At 42.1% G+C, this 20,157-nt stretch overlaps 1 protein-coding gene across 9 annotated transcripts in view; it reads right to left on the reverse strand.

The window, feature by feature from the left end:
- Positions 1 to 20,157, reverse strand: part of PAK5 (p21 (RAC1) activated kinase 5) — a 177,283-nt gene that overhangs the window by 35,297 nt on the left and 121,829 nt on the right. For 8 of the 9 annotated variants that reach the window (XM_034764109.1, XM_034764114.1, XM_034764115.1 and 5 more), the window contains one exon: positions 4,351 to 5,148. The exons of the other annotated variant lie outside the window; for it this stretch is intronic. In XM_034764109.1, coding sequence (XP_034620000.1) covers positions 4,351 to 5,148 — 798 coding nt within the window. The remainder of the gene's footprint in view (positions 1 to 4,350; positions 5,149 to 20,157) is intronic. 9 annotated transcript variants of the gene reach the window in all.

Here is a 20,157-nt window from a genome sequence, read left to right on the forward strand (position 1 = left end):
AACAAAGGGATATGCTTAAGTGGGACAAGGATATTGCAGAGAAGCAAAATTTTTGTTGATCAGCCTTCTACATAGAAGGAGATACCGAACCCAGCTAGTAAAGTGTCAGAGATTGGTATCCTATTTACCCCCTCATGCCTTAAGAACAAGGGGATATATAGTGAAACTGAAAGGTGACACATTTAAAGCTGGTAAAAGTACAACACACATTATTAATCTTTGGAACTCATTGCCACAAGGTATCATAAAGGCCAAGAAATTAGTATGCTTAAAAAAAGGATTAAAGTTTACATAAACATCCACAGCTACATCAGCTAGGAAACAACATGTATACAGGATATAAACCTGGTTCAGGGCAAGTTTGACTTCAGTGGGCTTTGGCTCAAACCCAAAGGGCACAAACCAACCTCTTACTGAAGGAGGTGAGGAAGAAACTTGCCCTACCTTTCTCTGAAGCAGGTAGTACGGTCCACTGTTGTAGACGTGACACCTTCTACTTGGACCATCAGTCATAAATTAATGAGACAGTATGCATGTGTGAAGAGCCACCTTCCTGGATCCCAGTGTAAAGTTGGAGTTAAATACATAGGGCCAAATACATCCCTGGTGTTACATCACTGAATTCACTTGAGTTACACCAGGGATGAATCTGAGGTACATGGTATATCAGATGAAACAGCTGCAAGTAATACTGAACTAAATCTACCCTTCAGACTTATTAGCCGTAATGACTATCTTTCCTGAATATAGTTTTAAAGCCATGCATTTGTGTCTGCAGATTTTTTCACTACTTACTTTTTTCCCTTTTAATTATACTTTAAAGGCAATCTCAGTGGTAAGATATCTGATTCACGACCCGATTCTCATTTAGTAAACTCATTTAATAAACCATTGTCTCTCTAATGCCTCTCTGAAGAGGAAACTCTCTAGCAATCATCCGTGGACAAAAAGACTGCTATTCAGTTCCTGGAGTTGCTGATGGAGCTGGGCGTTGTAACTGCTGCAGAGAATGGTGAATCATCGAGTATCAAGTGCATCAAGGTTGTAGGAATGTTTTCACGGTTCTAAGGAACGCATAGCTGACAGTGAATCTTTCCAAAGAGCCAAAGTGCACTGATCCTTTTAAAATATACCTCAGTCTACAGTCCCATTTAAGGGACCAATCCTGCAAATTTACAAATTTTATTAAAGCCGATGTTAAAAAAATTATATAACAAACAGGTTAAGAAAAGCATTGTGCTTGAGTTAGCCACAGGTGACCCAAACATCCCTTAAATGACATTGCTTAGTCTTTGCTTAACACAAATGAGCACAGAAGGGGCAACTGAAGACACTTAGTGGCTGGGAACTCTTCTGTCCCTTGGGTTTGGCCTGAAACCCAAACGCAAAATGCTTGCCTGAATTTAATTTGGGCTAAACCTCCTTGGTTAACCTCTAATGGGCCCGGGCACTAGTTAGAACTCTGAGTGGCAACATCAGCAGAGAAACTAAAGAGTGGGTGGGCATGGAGAATGAACAAGCCTTTCACATCCCTCCGGCATACGGTCACAATATATTTGTGAAAAGCAACAGAGGGTCCTGTGGCACCTTTGAGACAGAAGTACTGGGAGCATAAGCTTTCGTGGGTAAGAACCTCACTTCTTCAGATGCTAGTCTCCCACGAAAGCTTATGCTCCCAGTACTTCTGTTAGTCTCAAAGGTGCCACAGGACCCTCTGTTGCTTTTTACAGATTCAGACTAACACGGCTACCCCTCTGATACTTAATATATTTGTGGTAGAGCTTCGACTGCTGCTTTCTGTTCAGGAGGTAGATAGAAACAGTTTTCCAGTGCTCTCAACCCAGCACATGTCATGAGCATTAAAATGTGACATTATACAACAATAAAACAGATCTCATCCCTTCGAAGAAGTGCTCAGGACATGGGAGCTGCAAGTGCTCAGCAAGTCAACACCACTGAAAACCAGGCTGCTTTTTACTTAGGGCAGGTCTACACTGGGGGGGTGGGGGATCGATCTAAGATACGCAACTTCAGCTATGTGAATAACATAGCTGAAGTCAAAGTATCTTCGATTGACTTACCTGGGATCCACACGGTGCGGGATCGACGGCTGAGGCTCCCCCGTCGACTCCGCTATCACCGCTCACTCTGGTGGAGTTCCGGAGTCGACAGGGACCGCGTTTGGGGATCGATATATCGCGTCTTAACGAGACGCGATATATCGATCCCCGATAAATCGATCGCTACCCACCGATACGGCGGGTAGTGAAGACGTACCCTAAGGCATCTGACTGTGGACTTAAGTGGCTCGGTTTAGGCCCCCAAGTTTGTATATTTTGGCCAGTTTCCCTATGTAACACTGAGGAAAGAACTATATGTGAAGATGGCAAGCCAAGTGTCAGGTCTGGCCAAGGCCTAGGTGTCAGCTGAGAACTGACACAGTCACAGCTGGAAACCAGGCCAATTCACTTGTGTATTAGTATAGATCAGGGGTCGGCAACCTTTCAGAAGTGGTGTGCCGAATCTTCATTTATTCACTCTAATTTAAGGTTTCGTGTGCCAGTAATAAATGTTAACGTTTTTAGAAGGTCTCTTTCTATAAGTCTGTAATATATAACTAAACTATTGTTGTATGTAAAGTAAATAAGGGTTTTAAAATGTTTAAGAAGCTTCATTTAAAATTAAATTAAAATGCAGAGCCACCCCAGACTGGTGGCCAAGACCCGGGCAGTGTGAGTGCCACTGAAAATCAGCTCGTGTGCCGCTTTCGGCACGCGTGCAATAGGTTGCCTACCCCTGGTATAGATCAAAGTGAATGTTAAATATATAAGAGTATATCTGGTGTTTAAACTTCATGAAAACGAATGGGATGTTACATGTCTGGTGTCCACATAGCTGTATCCTGTTATAATGGAATAGCAAACATTTACATTGTCTATATCCCTGTAACTAAATAACCCATCAAATGAGAAAGACACCTTGTGTAATGCAAACGAAGAACTGTAACAGGCATGTGCTAATTCTTGCACATTTAAAGGCCAGTGGTTATTGTGTGTGATGATCAGAGATTGAAGACTCTAAATGCGCTCCATCATCAAAGAAAGACACCGCCCACCCCCGTGGGCAGTCATCCTGTCAGCTTGTTTTCTGCGAGAAGAAATTCTAAGTATGGACACAAGGAAAAATTCTTCTTCATCTCTGGACTGTGGATTCTAACACGGAAGAATAACCAGTGAGAAAACGGAGATCCCCAGAGTTACTCTGATTAGCCCTAAAAGACTTTTGGGAAACTGGCAGATTACTACATCTCTGCCACCCCTCGAAATTATAGACTGTGACTCAACTGTACATATATTTGCTTTAACATCTCAGTAACTTTCATTCCTTTGTCTGAGTTAATACACATTTAGTGAGTTTACTATAGAATTGGCTACCAGCATTGTTTTTGGTGTGAGACCCAGGATGCAAATTGACCTGGGTGAGTGACTGGTCTTTTGGGACTGGGTGCAACCTGAATATTTTGTGATTTTTTTGGTATAAGTGACCATTTATCACATAGTCCAGCTTGTTTGGGTGGCAAGATAGACTGGAGTGTCTAAGGGAACAGTCTCTGACTCAAGGTGGTGGAATCTCCTTCCGTAGAGGTTTTTAAGGTCAGGCTTGACAAAGCCCTGGCTGGGATGATTTAGTTGGGATTTGGTCCTGCTTTGAGCAGGGGGTTGGACTAGATGACCTCCTGAGGTCCCTTCCAACCCTGATATTCTATGATTCTAAGGTTACTGTAGTACTCTGGGCATTCGTATTTGGTACTGGGTCAGTGAAATCTAACGATAGACAGTCCAGGGGGGCAGGTGTCTGCCCTGCTTTTGACAGTCTGTCCTGAGGGAGGCACAGTCGTGAACCACTCCAGACAGCGTGACACCATAACTTCAGGAATTTCAAGGGTTAACAATTAAAAGATGTAGCATTTTAACTGGTAACCCTTGAAAATCCTTTACTGTACAGCTCTTTCCTCAGTGTTTTAGAGGAAAAAGAAAAGATTATGGCCAAAATATACAAACTGGGGGGTGGTGGTGGTGGGTGGGGGGGACTAAAGTGAAGCACCTATTCAGACACCTAAGGAAAACCAGCCTGGTTTTCAAAGGTATTGACTTGCTGGGCACTTGCAGCTCCCAGTGAAATCAATGGGACCAATAGGTGCTGAGCCTGTCAGGAAATCAGGCCATTTTTACTTAGGTGCCTCACTATGGATTCAAGTGCTCAGCGTTATACAACCACATTTGGAAACTGTCGGTCACACCTGTGAAAGCGATGGCCTGTACCGATAGCACCTACAGATGTTAATTTTACCTTTGGAATGCCTCCTGCCGTTTCCGACAAGCGAGGGTAGGTGTATGAACTATACGAATGCCCTTGCTGATTTGATTTAAAAGCACTTGCTCCGTATGGCACGACTGGTTCCTGAAGACCTGAACCTGATCTGGATCTCTGTCTCATGGCTGGCTGAGGACTTGTCTGGTTTACATAGGACGACTTCGGTCTTTTGTCATAGTCATCCTTGTCTGGTCCATTTCCCCAGTCGCTGTCACTGTATTCCAGTCTCTCTTTTGAGCACTCACTCTGCACTGAAGTTCTAGATGGAGCGTAGTGAAAAGGTTCTCTGTAGTCTAGAGACGATCCACTAAGAATCCTTTGATATTCCAACTTTAGGCCACTGTACTCAATTGGTTTGCTTTTTGTTTCCATGTGTGTATGGTAATTTGGAAGGAACCTTGAGATGTCTGACTTCAGGGGCTTAATTTCTGAATAATAGGTGTCTCTGGGTTTTGTTTTCATCACGTGTCCATTCTGTTTTGGGGTGAAGCTACCTTGGCAGTATCTGTCTAACTCTTCCCCATAAAGACTCTTTTCTCTATATTTTTCAGTGACATAGTCTGCCGTGGTGTCCGACTCACTGGAATACTGAGAATATGTGATATAACCATTTTCTTCCTGGTGGCTTTGTACATGGTTTGAGTTTCCTTGGTGTGGAGTGGGAGGACTTTCCTTCCGTAGGGAATTAGAGCGTGTCACTGAGATATTGTCAAATTCTTCTAGCAGGCCATTGATTGAAGTATCCTTTTGAGGTTTATTTCCTCTAACGATAGTCTGGGAACAGAAAATTGCTTTGATTAAATCCAGTCTTCTATTTAATATTTGATTGATAAAACCAAAATGATCTAGCAAGCAATACATTCAGAGGTTATGTTCTATTCTCCTATCAGGTAGCTCATTTGAAGGAAAAAATGTATTTTTACCAATAAGTACTTTACTGCAGAATCATGCAGCGACACAATTATCGGCTGAGATTACCAAAAGAAACTAGCGATTCTGGATGTTTCAATTTTGGGTGTCTAACTTAAGACACCTTAAAAAGGATCAAATTTTCAGAAGCAGGATATTCAGTTCTCAAAAAATGGAGGCACCTCAAATTACTAGTCACTTTTGAAAATGTTGGGACTATTATATTCATTATTATTTGCTGCTCATCTACACCAGACAAGGCTAATAGTCTGAAGCTGGTGTACGGTATAAGGATAAGCTAAAGGAAAATCATTCCACAGTCTGCATTCACTTATACATTTCACTGTGGGAAAGAGTCATAATGGAAAGTGGTTTGCAATTTATTGGGCACTATTTTCTTTCAAAACAATATCTGTGAATGTAATAGGACCAACCCGAGTCATTACACTGGAGTTCATCTAACGTTAGAGACACCAGGGGGGAAATAAAAATAAAGTGTTAAACCTAAATACTTATCTCTTATGTGATGTACAGAGGGGACATTCACAGCTTGCAGCAGGCCACCTGGCTACAATAGTATCTTTAATTAACCAAGTATTTTTTGAAGGGCTAAATCAGGGCCCTGGGACATCCCACAGTGTGGGAGCTGCATGGCTTGACCAGGCTGTGGTAACCTTTCCTATATCCTAAATGCTGCATAGTCATCCACCCTTTCCCCCTTCTGTTCCCATTTCTGCAGCCCTGGGGATGGAGGGACCTCCACAGCTCTCGCTGGGACAGAATGCATGAGCTCCCTCTCTCCAAACTGCTTCCCACCACTCAACCACGCAACACCTGCTCCCTACTAATTCCAACCCAGGATGATGGGCCTCATGACTGGCACGTAAGGACACACATGAAGTCAGTTATGCCTGATTTCTGCACTGACCTATGAGTGATTGAACTATTTTTTGACTCATTACAGCTATCATTGTAGCATATGATTATAGCAATGATAGTAATATTGATTAATCATCAACTCCTACTGTGAGGGTCAGAAAGAACCATCGTGATGTGCGTACGTTTCCTGTGAGAATGAGATGGATTGATCAGGGGCCAGCTGGTGTGAATCAGTGTGGCTCTAAATGGCATCAAATTTGCTTTGGGGATTCACACCAGCTGAATAGGTGGGCCTCTATTTTTAACTTGTTTAGTTTATAAACAGAACTTAGCCAGCCTAGGGAGATATCCCGTAGCAGCACTTTTGTGTTATCATTCTGTGTCTTTATGCTCCCCACCTTGGGTGTGCCACAGAGCACGGCTTCCAGGGGACTTCTGGTGTTTCATCAACAAGGGCCACAGAGGGGAGGGGGCTACTGGATCCCTGACTACGTGGATCATCTCCGCACAAAGGTGGCCCACAGAAGGGGCCACTGCAACTCAGACTGCAACAGCTGCTCTGGAGCCTTGGTGGGAAAGTCTCCTTCCCAACATCTGATCCCCACTGACTTCCTAGCTATTGAGGTTGTGCACTGGCTTTAAGTGTAGACCTGGCTTCAGATTAAGTGGAGCTGCTAGCGAGTGGGTTTGAAATACAGTCTTGGGCACTGAGCCCAATCCCTGTTTAATTCCAACACAGACCGAGGAGGCTTTCCCAGAAGTGCACAACTCCCGACATCCTTGTGCAGCTCAGGCTGAGTCATATGGAGAAACCTGATGGCGCTCATTGAATGGCAGAAGTTTAGTTAGTAGATGAAAGGAATGTAGCCATTGTGATGTTCTCTGAATGACTTCAAATTGTGTGGTATGATACCGCACAAAACCCAATTTAAGATATTCATTCAAGCTGGCCTAGATCACCTGCATAGGGACTGAAAACTGGCTGAAGGACAAAAACCAATGGGCATCTTATTGCCACTATCATCATTACTAGGGGATAAAGAGTATTATTGGTCGGCACAGGTTAGCATTTTCAGAAGCACTTATTTCACTTAGGAGCTTCACTCCCGTCAACTTTCAGAAGGACATGGGTGCTTCTGGAAATTGTATAGCCAGTCCTTACCCCCAGCGAGCTTATAATCTAGACAGACAACAAAAGAATGCTCTGGAAGACCCGGAAGATGGTGCTCTGAGTAGAGCTATATATTTCTTATCATCTATAGATATTGACACTGACAGATAAGATAGATATCAGTAGATGAGATAGACACCTGGCATAGCTATATCTGTCTGTCTACCTACCAAATTTGTTAATGGTGCGGAGACACTTTTACTGGCCTAGGGTTGCATTTGTAGGCTTTGAAGGAGTGATAAATGGTTCTGTATCAGTAGGGAAGTGTCTGCTGGGGTCTCGCAGTGCTTGGCTGGGCTTTAATCATTAAGTCCTTTGATTTGTGCACTGGGCCTATTGACAAATGTTTAGGGGCATGATTTTTATTTTACTTGGTTAGTAATGATGGCCCAGATCACCCTTTCCTGCTGGAGGGGACTGTGGAGGAAAGGGAGATAAACTCTATGAGGTTTCCCTAGTTGAACCGCCTCAAAATTATTCTCTTGGAGAGACAGGTAGTGGAATTTGTCCCCATGTGGAAGTAGCAAGGGTTAAGGGTGGTGGGTTTTTTGGCTCTTTTCTTTTTTGGCCCCACCATTCTGTTTTGCCCCTACAATCCCCTTTTGAGTGGTCAACGGTAAGCAACTGACCTCCCTCTCTCCTTCTGCACTGATACGTGGAGAAACACACACAGAAGGTCTCCCCTCACACATCGATAGGAACAGGGAATGATCAGAAATTCCATCCTGATCCTGAGAAAACTTCACCATAAAAGTTTGGTCACAACCAATATGTTCCTGCAACATTTTCAGCCAGTTCTAGTTTACAAAGTGCTTTGAGAGCACTGGATGGAAGGTGTGTGCAATGGAGGTGCAAAGCAGTATTGGTAATGGGATAGCGCAGCCACTTTGGGGCGACATACCCAAAGGCACGTTGTGATTATTGGGCCTAACAATTGACTCCAATTGTAAGTTCAAATGTAAAAAGTATTTGCAAGTTCATAACATATTACAATAACCTATAACTTTTTGCTTTCTTGGAAATTAACCATGGAAAACGGATCCAATTGTTTTTAATAATTAATGCTATGATCAAGTGAAAGAAAAGCAGATAGAGATACTGGATATGTCCAAACAAAAAGGGATATGGTTTAAGGACTGTTGAAATCATGCTTGGTAAAACAAAAAGATAATGTGAAAATAGAAATTAATGAACCAAAATGGGTGTGGCAGATATTAGGCCTAATTAATGGACAAAAATAATGAGCGGAAGAACTATACCACTCCCTTTCCCCCCTTTTTCAAGGTTCTTAAAAACAGACTTTGAAAAAAATATAATCTATCTCAACTCTCATCTCATCTTCCCTGACTCCAAGACAGAGGGAGCAGACCAGACCAAAGGATTTTCTTCCAGAAGGGAAGGCCAGCAGAAGTTTTCCACTTCTGATTCCTGAAAGTCATCATATCACCACGACACTCAGTCCTCAGCCCATCACTGGAGACACCTAATTGTCAATGGCTGCAGAGGTGCATAAGGTCCTGTTCTGTTCCCTTCCCTGCTGGGTTACTTTCTGCACCCTTCTTTCCTTCTAATCGATCTCTCACCCTCTTGGCTTTTCATTGAATCCTGAAATCAGTTGCAGTGAATCAGCACAAGATGAGACGACCACAATCCTGCCCTGTCTAAGGAGAAAAGACCCAACCAGATGATGTCACTGACTGGAATGTGAACCAGGATTCAAGCAACAGATGTTGTGGTTGACCTGCCAGCCAAAGCATCCATTCGTAACTAACCAGCCATCCCTTGTTCCCAAAACAGCAACCAAAGCCTTATGTTCCCCATCTTTTCTATCCCGTCTCTCCTTCACCTTGTATTTGTCTGTTTGTTAAAAACAGGAGAGGGGAATACTTTTCTCACATCAGGACTGACAGTAACATTAACCTGTTCTTTTTCATCAAAGAAAAGTTGTTCAGGAAAATAAGAGCCTCTGATATTTCGCCTCCAAAAGGAGAGAGACTTTAATGGATTTCAATTAAGTTTGTTTTGCATACTCACTCAATTCCATTTTCATTATAAATGCTTGTTTTAGTTTCTTGTTCTTTCTTGTGCTTGATCAATAAATTTTCAGCTTTAGAATGAATGGTTTTGGGTGTTTGCCAAGAAACCGAGTACACCAAGTCTGTAAAATAGAATCCCAAACCTAAGTATCAAAGAGTTTATAAACACCTTTAACTTTGTTGGCCCTTGAGAACACTACAACAGGCATCACACCACTGAGCAGGATGGTGATAGGTTTTCTCCCAGTGACACTCTCCCTAGATACTCGCTGTTGCACCTGACTCAGGGCCATATTTTGCCTGATCTATACACAGGTGTGCATAGGTGCTGCCGCAACCCCTGGCTTGAAGTAGTAATAATTACCCAAATACATGGTTTCCACCTTGAGTACGCTCACTATAAAAATTGTTCCAGCACCACTACAGGTGTGCAGTATATGTGAGGTGCAAGGAGACTCTTGCTGACCCTTGCATAGCTGGTGTAATGGCCAGGCACAACTGCAGTCCATGTTCTCAGGGGATCACAGGGACTGCTCTGTCCCTACTTCCCCAGGAGTGCATGGTGTCCCACAGGGAGCAGGTGGGGACATGGTCCCATCTCTCACCCTGCACTAGCCCGCAGAGTGCGATCAGCACACAAGGAGAGAAGGGTGCACCCCATAAAGGGTTCAGTAGTAAGCATGCTCCCCCTCTGTGCAGGGAGTTCAGGGAGGAATTACATTGCATGGGCCTAACAAGCTTGACCTAGCCCTCAGTAGTTACTCAAGGGCCAACTGCGCCATCGTTAACCCTGATGAGCAATACCTCACTCCATGAGGGCCATTCTCGGTGCATAGTACACAGCAATCTGTCAGAGGTAAGGGATGGACAAGATGACTACTAGGCCCTTCCATCTCTAATTTCTAAGGGTTTGATTCTGTCATCCTTGCTCACTTTAGGTAGGCCCTTATTCTGTTAGCAGCCCCATTGATCTGAGGTTCACCTAAACAGATACCACAATTTTTTGTCTTTCCAGATTAGTTTCTTAGTTGCAAAGTAGGGTGCAACTCAATGAGTATGAGTGGCAAAATCTGGCCCTAAGATTTCTTACTCACAATGAAATGCACCTTACTCCTTGAGTAGTTCCACTAAGATCAGTAGGGCGGCACGGGGACATGCAATGATGTTCAACTCATAGTCAACCTGTGGAACTCATTGCCAGGGGATATTGCGAAGGCCAAAAGTATAACTGGGTTCAAAAAATAATTAGATAAGTTCATGGAGGATAGGTCCATCAATGGCTATTAGCCAAGATGGTCAGGGATGCAACCCCATGCTCTGGGTGCCCCAAAGTCTTTGACTGCCAGATGCTGGGACTGGATGACAGGGGATGGATTACTTGATAATTTCCCTGTTCTGTTAATTCCTTTTGAAGCATCTGGCATTGGCCACGGCCGGAAGACAGGATCTGGAGATATATGGACCATTGGTCTCACCCAGTATGGCTGTTCTTATGTTTTTATGTAAGGACGTTGAAAGGTGGCATATTCAAAAGTGATAAAAGGAAATGAATTTTTACACAATATGTAACGAGACAGTGGAACTCATTGCCACAGGATGTTGTTGAGGCAAGGAACTCTAAGAGGGACTGAACACATATATGTATAACAAGAATAGCCAGAATTATAAGAGAAATGCTAAAAAAATTTTTGGAAGGGATATAAAACCTCATACTTCTGACCTTGAGCCAGTCTCTAACTACAAGGGGTTAGGATGAGACCTTTATAAGGGTCAGATTATCCCACATGTATCTACTGTGGGATTTCTTACACCTTGTTTTTGAAGAGCTGGTGTTGGCCACTGCCAGAGTGAGGATACTGGGCTAGATGAACCTCAGGTCTGATCCAATTTTTATGTTCCTATGATTACCTGAAGAGTACGGTGCTATTCAATGGAAGGATAGTGTAAGGGTAGCAAGATCTGGACTTATTTATTACGCTGTCAAATTCATGCTTAAAATCTACTCCGTAAAGCTGAGAAATGCAATACAGGAATAGCAAGGCAAGCAGCTATATCTGCACCTGTGCTGGGAATATGGAACAACAGCCATTTCTACTGCCTTGGGCAACACTGACAACGGTGGAGACCTTCAGAAAAATGTCTTGGGATCAGAAAACAAGCTACAAGACAAACAATATAGCAATGTGCTGATTAAAAATGGGCTAGATGATCAGGAAATTATCTGGAAAAACTATGAACTGTTGTATCTGCTGACGTCTAGGTAGACACCGTTCTATTTACTCTGCTTCAGTCTTCCAGTATATAGCTTGGATCAGAGCATGCACTATTCAGAGAGGGAGCTGGTTATTAGAATAAGAGCAAATTAAATTGAGTCTTATGTATTTGGTGCAATGCATCAGTTTGTAGCTTGAGCAGATGCAACATCATATAAAGTATAACCTGGATACTAATTTTCTGGCAAAACGTAAACCAGAACTAGTCGCGATATAACTCCTAATATCCCATTTACATTGTTCGCAGATGAATCTGTGAATTCTGAATTATCTATCGATCATTCAAAGCAAAGATCTACGTGTTGCCCATATTTATTGTGCTGATAATTTAAAGACGTTATGGCAAAAGGGAGGTTCAGAAATCTAGCAACATTTTATATACTTGTATATTTTTGAGTAGAGAGCGTGCCCAGGTATCTTGTCATACCTTATAGTGTGTACATGTAATTATGAAGTATTTTTGTGTGGTTACTATATATAACAACATGACATTAAAAATGGTGTTAAAAGAATATTAAGGTTGCAACGGTAAGTGCTTAAAAGTTTGGAAATGCTAGAATTAAGGTTGGCTATGTATGGTGAGTCTGTGCAGGACCAATGTGCACTCATCTATTTCTATATTTGTACTCAATCCTGAAGTCTTTGCTCATGTTTTCCCGCAAGCAAAGCTCCCACTGTAATCAGAGAGAGATATGACTAAGTAAGTGGGGCAAGGATAGCTCAGTGGTTTGAGCATCGGCTTGTTAAACTCAGGGTTGTAAATTCAATCCTCAAGGGGGCCATTTAGGGATGTAGGGCAAAAATCTGTCTGGAGATTGGACCTACTTTGAGCAGGGGGTTGGACTAGATGACCTCCTGAGGTCCCTTCCAACCCTGATATTCTATAAAAAGTTTCTTTTTTCTATCTATAAAAAGGCCCTTCTTGCCTTTACACAGGGTCTACCTTTCTTCCTCTCTTTGCTTCAACTTCCTTTTGGCTGAATCTCCACAAAATCAACAGCAATGTGCTTCTCTGTTATTCAGAAAAGGCCACCTCGGTAAAGCTAGGCTAAATGCAAATCAATCATGACCTTGCATTGATCCCTGCTCTGATTTATGCCCATAATCATTTGTCCAGGTTGCTATTTTGAAGCGAGCGACATTGAAACACCAGGAAAATAAAAAAGTAATTAGATGGCTTCTTTTGACTTTGAAGCAATTCAATAACATGAAAGGAATCATTTCATTAAACTATAGCCTCTCTTTGGCAGGGTGACTTTATGATCATTCCGATTTAATTATCACATAATCAAACAGCACAGTCGACAATGAAATGCTTATAACTGAATGCACGATTGAAATACTCAAGTGCCATCCAATTTCTCCTGTATCAACGTGGGCTCAGGATAGAAGGGTGGCGGGTCCCTCAGTCTTCAAATTGCCACCAAAGAATGAAGCGGCGCGGTAGAGCTGCTGCCGAAGTGCCACCGATCGCGGTTTTATCTTTTTGTTTTCGTTTCGCCACTTGGGGCGGCAAAAAAGCTGGAGCCGGCCCTGTCCGCAACTATGGAAGTGATGGGTAGCAGGATTTGGTGCAAACAGAGTTAGGCTGGAGTAAGGACTGTGAGACGATCCATAGGCCATGTGTGAGTGGCTACTGATTACATTGTACACGTAAACACCAAACTGGACCCTGAGATCGACTACAGTATTGGTTAAAAACAGGTGGTCCAGTGTTGTCTAATGTGTTAACTGACTCAGCACAATCTGTCCTCCAGGAGGCTTCAATGTACCATCCCCACATGCAAGATTTGTTGTGTTTTATACGCCTGCTCTTTATTATCTTTTGTGTTGATCACACACATCATAGCCCGGAGCTGGTGAATTAAATGTGCACTAGTGAAATCCACCACTCCAAATGATAATATAAATTACCCAGTTGATAACAATGAGACACCAATATTGTTCTTGTGAAGTGACAAGGACATATTTCCTCTTCCCAAGGTGCCCCGTGCTATCAAATTCTTACACCTGTGAATATAATTTAATTTCATGAACAGGGCTCCAAAGACTTGATATCTTGCAGCATGAGAAGAGAAATTGTCAACTCTTCAGTTGTGTCTACTTAATTTACCTTTAATGGCATGTAACTCTAGATTTGCTGTAGTTCCTTTTTCCTAAGAAAAATTGATTTTCAGATTTACACAGATTGTGTTTTTATTACACACATTATGTGTTAATAAAAATAAGGGAAGTAAGCTAGGAACAAAATCTGAATTTAGATTGGCTGTTTATAAGGTGACATTTTATAAAAGGATATTTATTTGCTCTGTCTGTCACAGAGAATTTAAATCCACAAAGACTTTTTTTAAATGATCTAGAAGAAGAAAAGCTAATATATACTTAGTGTATAAAGTATAGTAGTTTAAAAAACAATAAATGCAAGGTCATATTAGGCCAAAACTGTTAATTACCCACTTCATTATTGTCAAGGTTAATACAGTATTTGAGACCAGAAGCTGTTTTTCATCTGCTCTTTGAAACAAGGCGAGACAGCTGTTCTTACGGACAGATCCATTATAGCTTATCACTAGAGAACAGACCACTAAAGGAACACCATGAAATATGGCTACTGTCACTGGCAGCCAGAACAAACACCAAGACTGTTCAGAAACCAATGGAAATGAAATGAAAACTACTTGAACTTAGTTGACTTTAATTCAATTAGATTGGGTTGCATTGATTTTATTTCATGACAGCTACAGTGGCATAAATTTCACTAGTGCTCCTTAATCTATTGTAATATTCACCTATCTAAAATGGCAGAGTGTTTTGCACTGATAAATGTTCTTTAATAAACATTGGAAATTGATGGTAACAAACTGCAACCAACTTTTGTGAAACTTACTTAAGCCAAGTCGTACGATACAATATGGTTTGATTTTCATTATTCATGCTTGGCTAGTTATTGTACAACATTCCTCTATATGAACTCAACAAAAGAGCGAAACAAATGTAACATAACCTTAGCTGAATCAACCTTAACAAATAGTGCATTGTTTTTAACTATAGAAGTATCTGCATTTCTTTACCTGCAGAATCTAAATTCCATTGGTCTAAAAAGCTCTGAAGACTAATAGGACTCAAGAAAAGATTTTTTTTTATACATATAAAATACATATACAGATCAAGAATAACGTGTACTCCTTATTTGGAAATATTGTGGGTAGATTTTAAAGAATGAGTTAAACCTAGTTTTGTTTTGGGGTTTTGTTTGTTTTTATTTCCAGTGTGATACAACTTGAAATTGCAAGACTTTCCCATTACACCTCTACCCCTATATAACACTGTCCTCGGGAGCCAAAAAATGTTACCGCATTATAGGTGAAACCACATTATATTGAACTTGCTTTGATCCGTCGGAGCGTGCAGCCCCGTCCCCCCCCGCCCCCCGGAGCGCTGCTTTACCGCGTTATATCCGAATTCGTGTTATATCAGGTCGCATTATATCAGGGTAGAGGTGTACTAGCAAAGAATATACTTGTACTACCACCACTTTTGGTATAATCTTTTTTCCCCCCTAAAACAAATTAAATTTTCAACCTTTTATAATTCCTGCTGTCATATCTACATTGCGTGAGATTCTCTTTTTGTTAACTAATATCTACATGGCACTACTGCATAGAGAGAATAGCTATGTGGCCTCAACAGGGGCCAACATTCGTAAATTTGGGAACCTAAGGTTGGGCACCAGAATCTCTATTTAGGCACCTAAATGAAAGCAACTTGATTTTCAGAAGTGCTGAGCACCTACAGCGCCTTCCGTGGATTTTGTGGATGTTGGGTCTGCTTTTATTAAGGATAATAGGATTTTAGGTTGCAAGTTGCACTAGTGGTTGGCTTTGCACTACATGTTGAGCAGAAGGACAGCAAAACTGAACCAACCCAATCCAGTTGTTTTATTTAAATAAAGAGACCAGTGGAAACACAGTAGGATCCCTGTATAAGCATCTTCTGCATCCCACCCCCAAAATGAAACAGGAGGCACTGTGTGAAGAGTAGAAACTACATCTTGCTTAACAGAAAACTTCATTTTTTTCTTCTCCTCCCTCATCTCCCCACCCCAATTCATTGCAATTTTTACTTGCCATTCTCATCAGATTTAGCTAATTCTATTCTGGGACAGCTGCTGTTTAGGAATTTCCATGCCGAAAGGAGACACAGTTATACTAGAGAATCAGCATCAGCTCCTTAGCTAGCAGGCAGATGAGAAGCAACCTAGCATGGACCACCATTTCCCCCTGAAGACTGTGCAGTACATGTCACCTCAGTAATGGGTGCACTACCAGCCCTGACTCACTGTCACTGGTACAAGAAACATCTTTTACTCTGTCCACCCACTATCATTTGCCATATTATTTAAATGATGACAGATGCTAATAACTATGTAGCATACTGTTTCTTTATTGTATTGTGACAGAAGAGCCAATAGATACCTACAATGATAAGTCTTTGTGGAAAACACACTACATTTTTAGCTGCTAGGGTATGGTATAATAGACCAGAATACATAATGTTTGCAGTGTTGTCGCAGCTGTGTTGGTCCCAGGATATTGGAGAGACAAGGTGGGTGAGGTCATACCTTTTACCGGACCAGCCTCAGTTGGTGAAAGAGACAAGTTTTCAAACTGCACAGTACTCTTCCCAGACCCAAAGAGGAGCTCTACGTGACTCAAAAACTTGCCTCTCTAACTAACAGAAGCTGGTCCAGTAAAAAAGATTAGCTCACCCAATTTGTCCCCAGAACAAATATTATCAGTTAAGAGAAGCCTCAGTGCATTGGCATTCTTTGGAACTTCTTTATGAATGCTTGACTATGGGTCACGCCCTACCCACGTCAATCTAGTTTCATTACCATTATGCTTCAAGTTCTCAACTTGGATCATTATAACTGTGGTATATATGGGTTTCACTTGTGCTAGCCTACTGTGTTGGAGATGATAAGGGGGGATATGATAAAGATCTACAAAATCATGACCGGTGTGGAGAAAGTAAATAAGGAAGTGTCATATAGTCCTTCTCGTAACACAAGAACTAGAGGTCACCAAATGAAATTAATAGGCGCAGATTTAAAACGAACAAAAATAAGTATTTCTTCACACAATGCACAGTCAACTTGTAGAACTTTTGTTCAAAAAAGAACGAGATACGTTCATGGAGGATGGGTCCATCAATGGCTATTAGCCAGGATGGGCAGGGATGGTGTCCCTAGCCTCTATTTGCCAAAGCTGGGAATGGGGGACGGGGGATGGATCACTTGATGATTACCTGTTCTGTTCATTCCCTCTGAACCACCTGGCACTGGTCACTATTGGAAGACAGGACCCTGGGCTAGATGGACCTTTGGTCTGACCCATTTGGTATGGCCATTCTTATGTTCTTATTTTACAGCTGTGCGGGCCTGATTCACCTCTGCATTTCTCCAGATCTAGGTCATTGTTATTTTGTAGCTTTCAATGGAATAATGTCAGAGTAAACCTGGAGAAACTTCGGTGAATCATGCTCATGCATCTATTCAATATTACAAGGACCAAGCACTGACTTTTTGTCTTTTTGATCATCAGTCCAAGATGGATGCCTGGCAATATTTCCTGTTTCTGAAATCATTTGTACTGACCTACCAGCTAAGCACTTTGCAAAAAGTTTTCCAACAGGATTCTGAAGCTGGTGTCTCACAAATGCTACAGTTATGGCATGAGATAACCTCTGATCCCTCTCTGCTCAGTACATTTTGGTGGTTCTTTTCTATAGGGACAGAATTAAATGGGCCAAATCCTCAGCTTGTATCTCCAATCTGGCACACTGAGTTCTCTACTGCCACTAAATTAAGTGACTTCAATGGGAGCAGAGGGAGGACCTCGCAGTGTGTTTTTAACAAAACCCTCCTACATGTGTGTAACTTGGACACCGTCACATTGGATTAACCTGATATTGGCTGCAATGTAAAATAGGTCAGCAGCTAAGAGAATGATGGGACATTCTCATTTTAATTACAGAAAGTGTGACTAATGTAGAAATGAAGTTACTCAGTCTGGAAAAGTAACTGATATTTGATGCACTGAAATAAATGTACATATAAACATCTGAGACAACATATAATATTATCAGTGACTTAACTTCAGTGCAAACTGTTTAAAATTCTTTAAAAGTTAAGTGATGGGGGACTATAAAAAAAGATGAACCAAAACCGCACTGTATAATTTGTCAACCTTTTTACAGCAGTTTTTAAAGTCAGTTGCCATAACAACAAGAGCAACATTTCATTATAATCACATTCGCTGATGATTCTTTTGACATTTTAAAACATAGTAACTTTGACAAAATGTTTGGTATTAAACTTCCAGTCAAGTGTCTACAGTTTAGTCACTTTTCTTTCTCTCTTTTCTTTTTTTAAAAATACACAAATACAGTCATTAAATGGCACTTGAAAGATTCCCCAGGAAATATTAAATGTTAACAATATTTTTTTGGTTTGAAAAAAACATGTTACAGAAATTTTGAAAGCTGAGGGAAAACAGAGCAATAATAATTAAACACAATGACTCTCAAAGTATTGCTTTCGATATGCACCTTATCAAAGCACTTCATTTCAATTAAGGCCAAAGTGCTGAGTTTCAAATTTAGCATTTCTATGATCAGTCTATATTATATTACATAACATCATAGTTGACACAAGAGAGTCAAAATGAAATGTTTTGGCTGCATTGGCACAAAAAGTTGTGATAATTTTTTGGTTGAAATATTTGACAAAACCAATACGTTGCCGCAAAAGTTTTGATTGAATCGGATTAGCATTTTACAATGGAAAACTGTTCCACTGGAACATTTTCTACCAGCTCTACATGAGTACCAACACCACACCTATAAAGTACCACCCCACACTGCCATTATTCTGTAAGTGGCAGATACCTTTACGCTATTGAAAGGTGTTGTTTTTAAGAATAGTTTAGACAGTTTCAAAAAGATTTATTGCGATTTTTCCTCCCCTGTCCGCACAATACCTGTGCATTTAGCCCTCCCCCTCAATCCTCCGCTGGGCTTCACCTCCCCCACCCCGCCCCTGGCCGTCCCCGTCGTGCCCACATGCTGCATCCGGACCCCTGCTGATCCCCTCCCACTGTATCCAGACCACACCCCACTGAGCCCCCTGCACTCAAACCCCCACCCTGATGAGCCCTACCCACTATGCATCTGGACCACCCCGATGAGCTCCCCGCACCTGGACCTCTACCCCACTGAGTCCCAACCAACTGCACCTGGACCCCCACCTGACCAAGCCCCAGTCCCCCAGCACCCAGACCCCCTTGCTCAGTCTCAACTACCTTCACCTGGACCTCCCTTCAGAGTCCCATTGCCCCTGCACCCAGAACCCCACAACGAGCCCCTGTGCATCTAGATACCCCCTTCACCCAGACCCCCATTGAGCTGCCCAAATTACCCCACACAGAACCCTCTCACCCCACATCTGGATCCCCCCACACTGAGCCCCTCCACACCTGGATCCTGCCCACACCAGGTGAGGAGGGGCAGGGCCCCACGGTGTTTCTGGGGCACCGCCCGGCCCTTGCACTGTGTCAGAATGCAGTGCAGCTGCACTGTCGAGTCCCTGACCTAGGGAGGCTGCAGGTGATCTTCCACTTCCGTGCAGCCAGTTGCCTGTGCTCCCTGCTGCCAGGCTGGAGTCTGCACATTTATGTATGGACAAATAAAATGTGCAGAATTTTAAAATAGCGTGCGCAGAACTTTTAATTTTTTTTGGCACAGAATTCCCTCAGAAGTAGACGTTGCATGGCATTATTCTGTATTTCATGGCTTTTGTGGGTTTGAGTCGGGTGTAATTTGTCCTTAGCAGCCTTCATTGTTTTTAAATGACTGTTGTGGTATGTTTGTGCACGCGCACACACAATTTACCAACAGAATTTACTCCAGGTCATATTAACCTGTAAGTGAGGAAGATGTTTTCAGCACTGACATTTCAAACATTCCTTCAAAGCCTAAAATCAAAGAACTACAATATGAATATGTGACAAAACTAACTGTTAATCTCCAAAGTATTTTTTGACCTAAATCATTTGCTGATATTTTGCTTGCTGAATGTTTAATAAAATCAGAACTGGAGGAATTAGTGGGGGAGGGGTAATTCCATCTTTGCAGTGATGCTCCCTCTACCCTGCAGAAACCATTTGATTTTTGCTTCATGGGAACTGGGATCTCCCACTTGGATGGAGGTCAACAGCTCTCTGCAACAACTTCTCTCCCTCAGCATATTGGGATTTCTCACTTAAGTTAATGTAGACTGGGTTCACCGAGGTTATTCTCCCTCTGTGACGTTGAACCTCTTAGCCAAAGAGGGAGAATCTGGGGGTTCCTCATGGGTGGTCCTGGCCTCCAGTGGCTCACCCAGGGTTGGGAGGCCCTGCAAACCTGCCACTTCTGCTAAGTGACAATGTCCATGCCTATAAACTCCACCCCAGTG

This window comes from Trachemys scripta, chromosome 3, assembly GCF_013100865.1.
Source record: "Trachemys scripta elegans isolate TJP31775 chromosome 3, CAS_Tse_1.0, whole genome shotgun sequence".
Taxonomy (NCBI): domain Eukaryota; kingdom Metazoa; phylum Chordata; order Testudines; family Emydidae; genus Trachemys; species Trachemys scripta.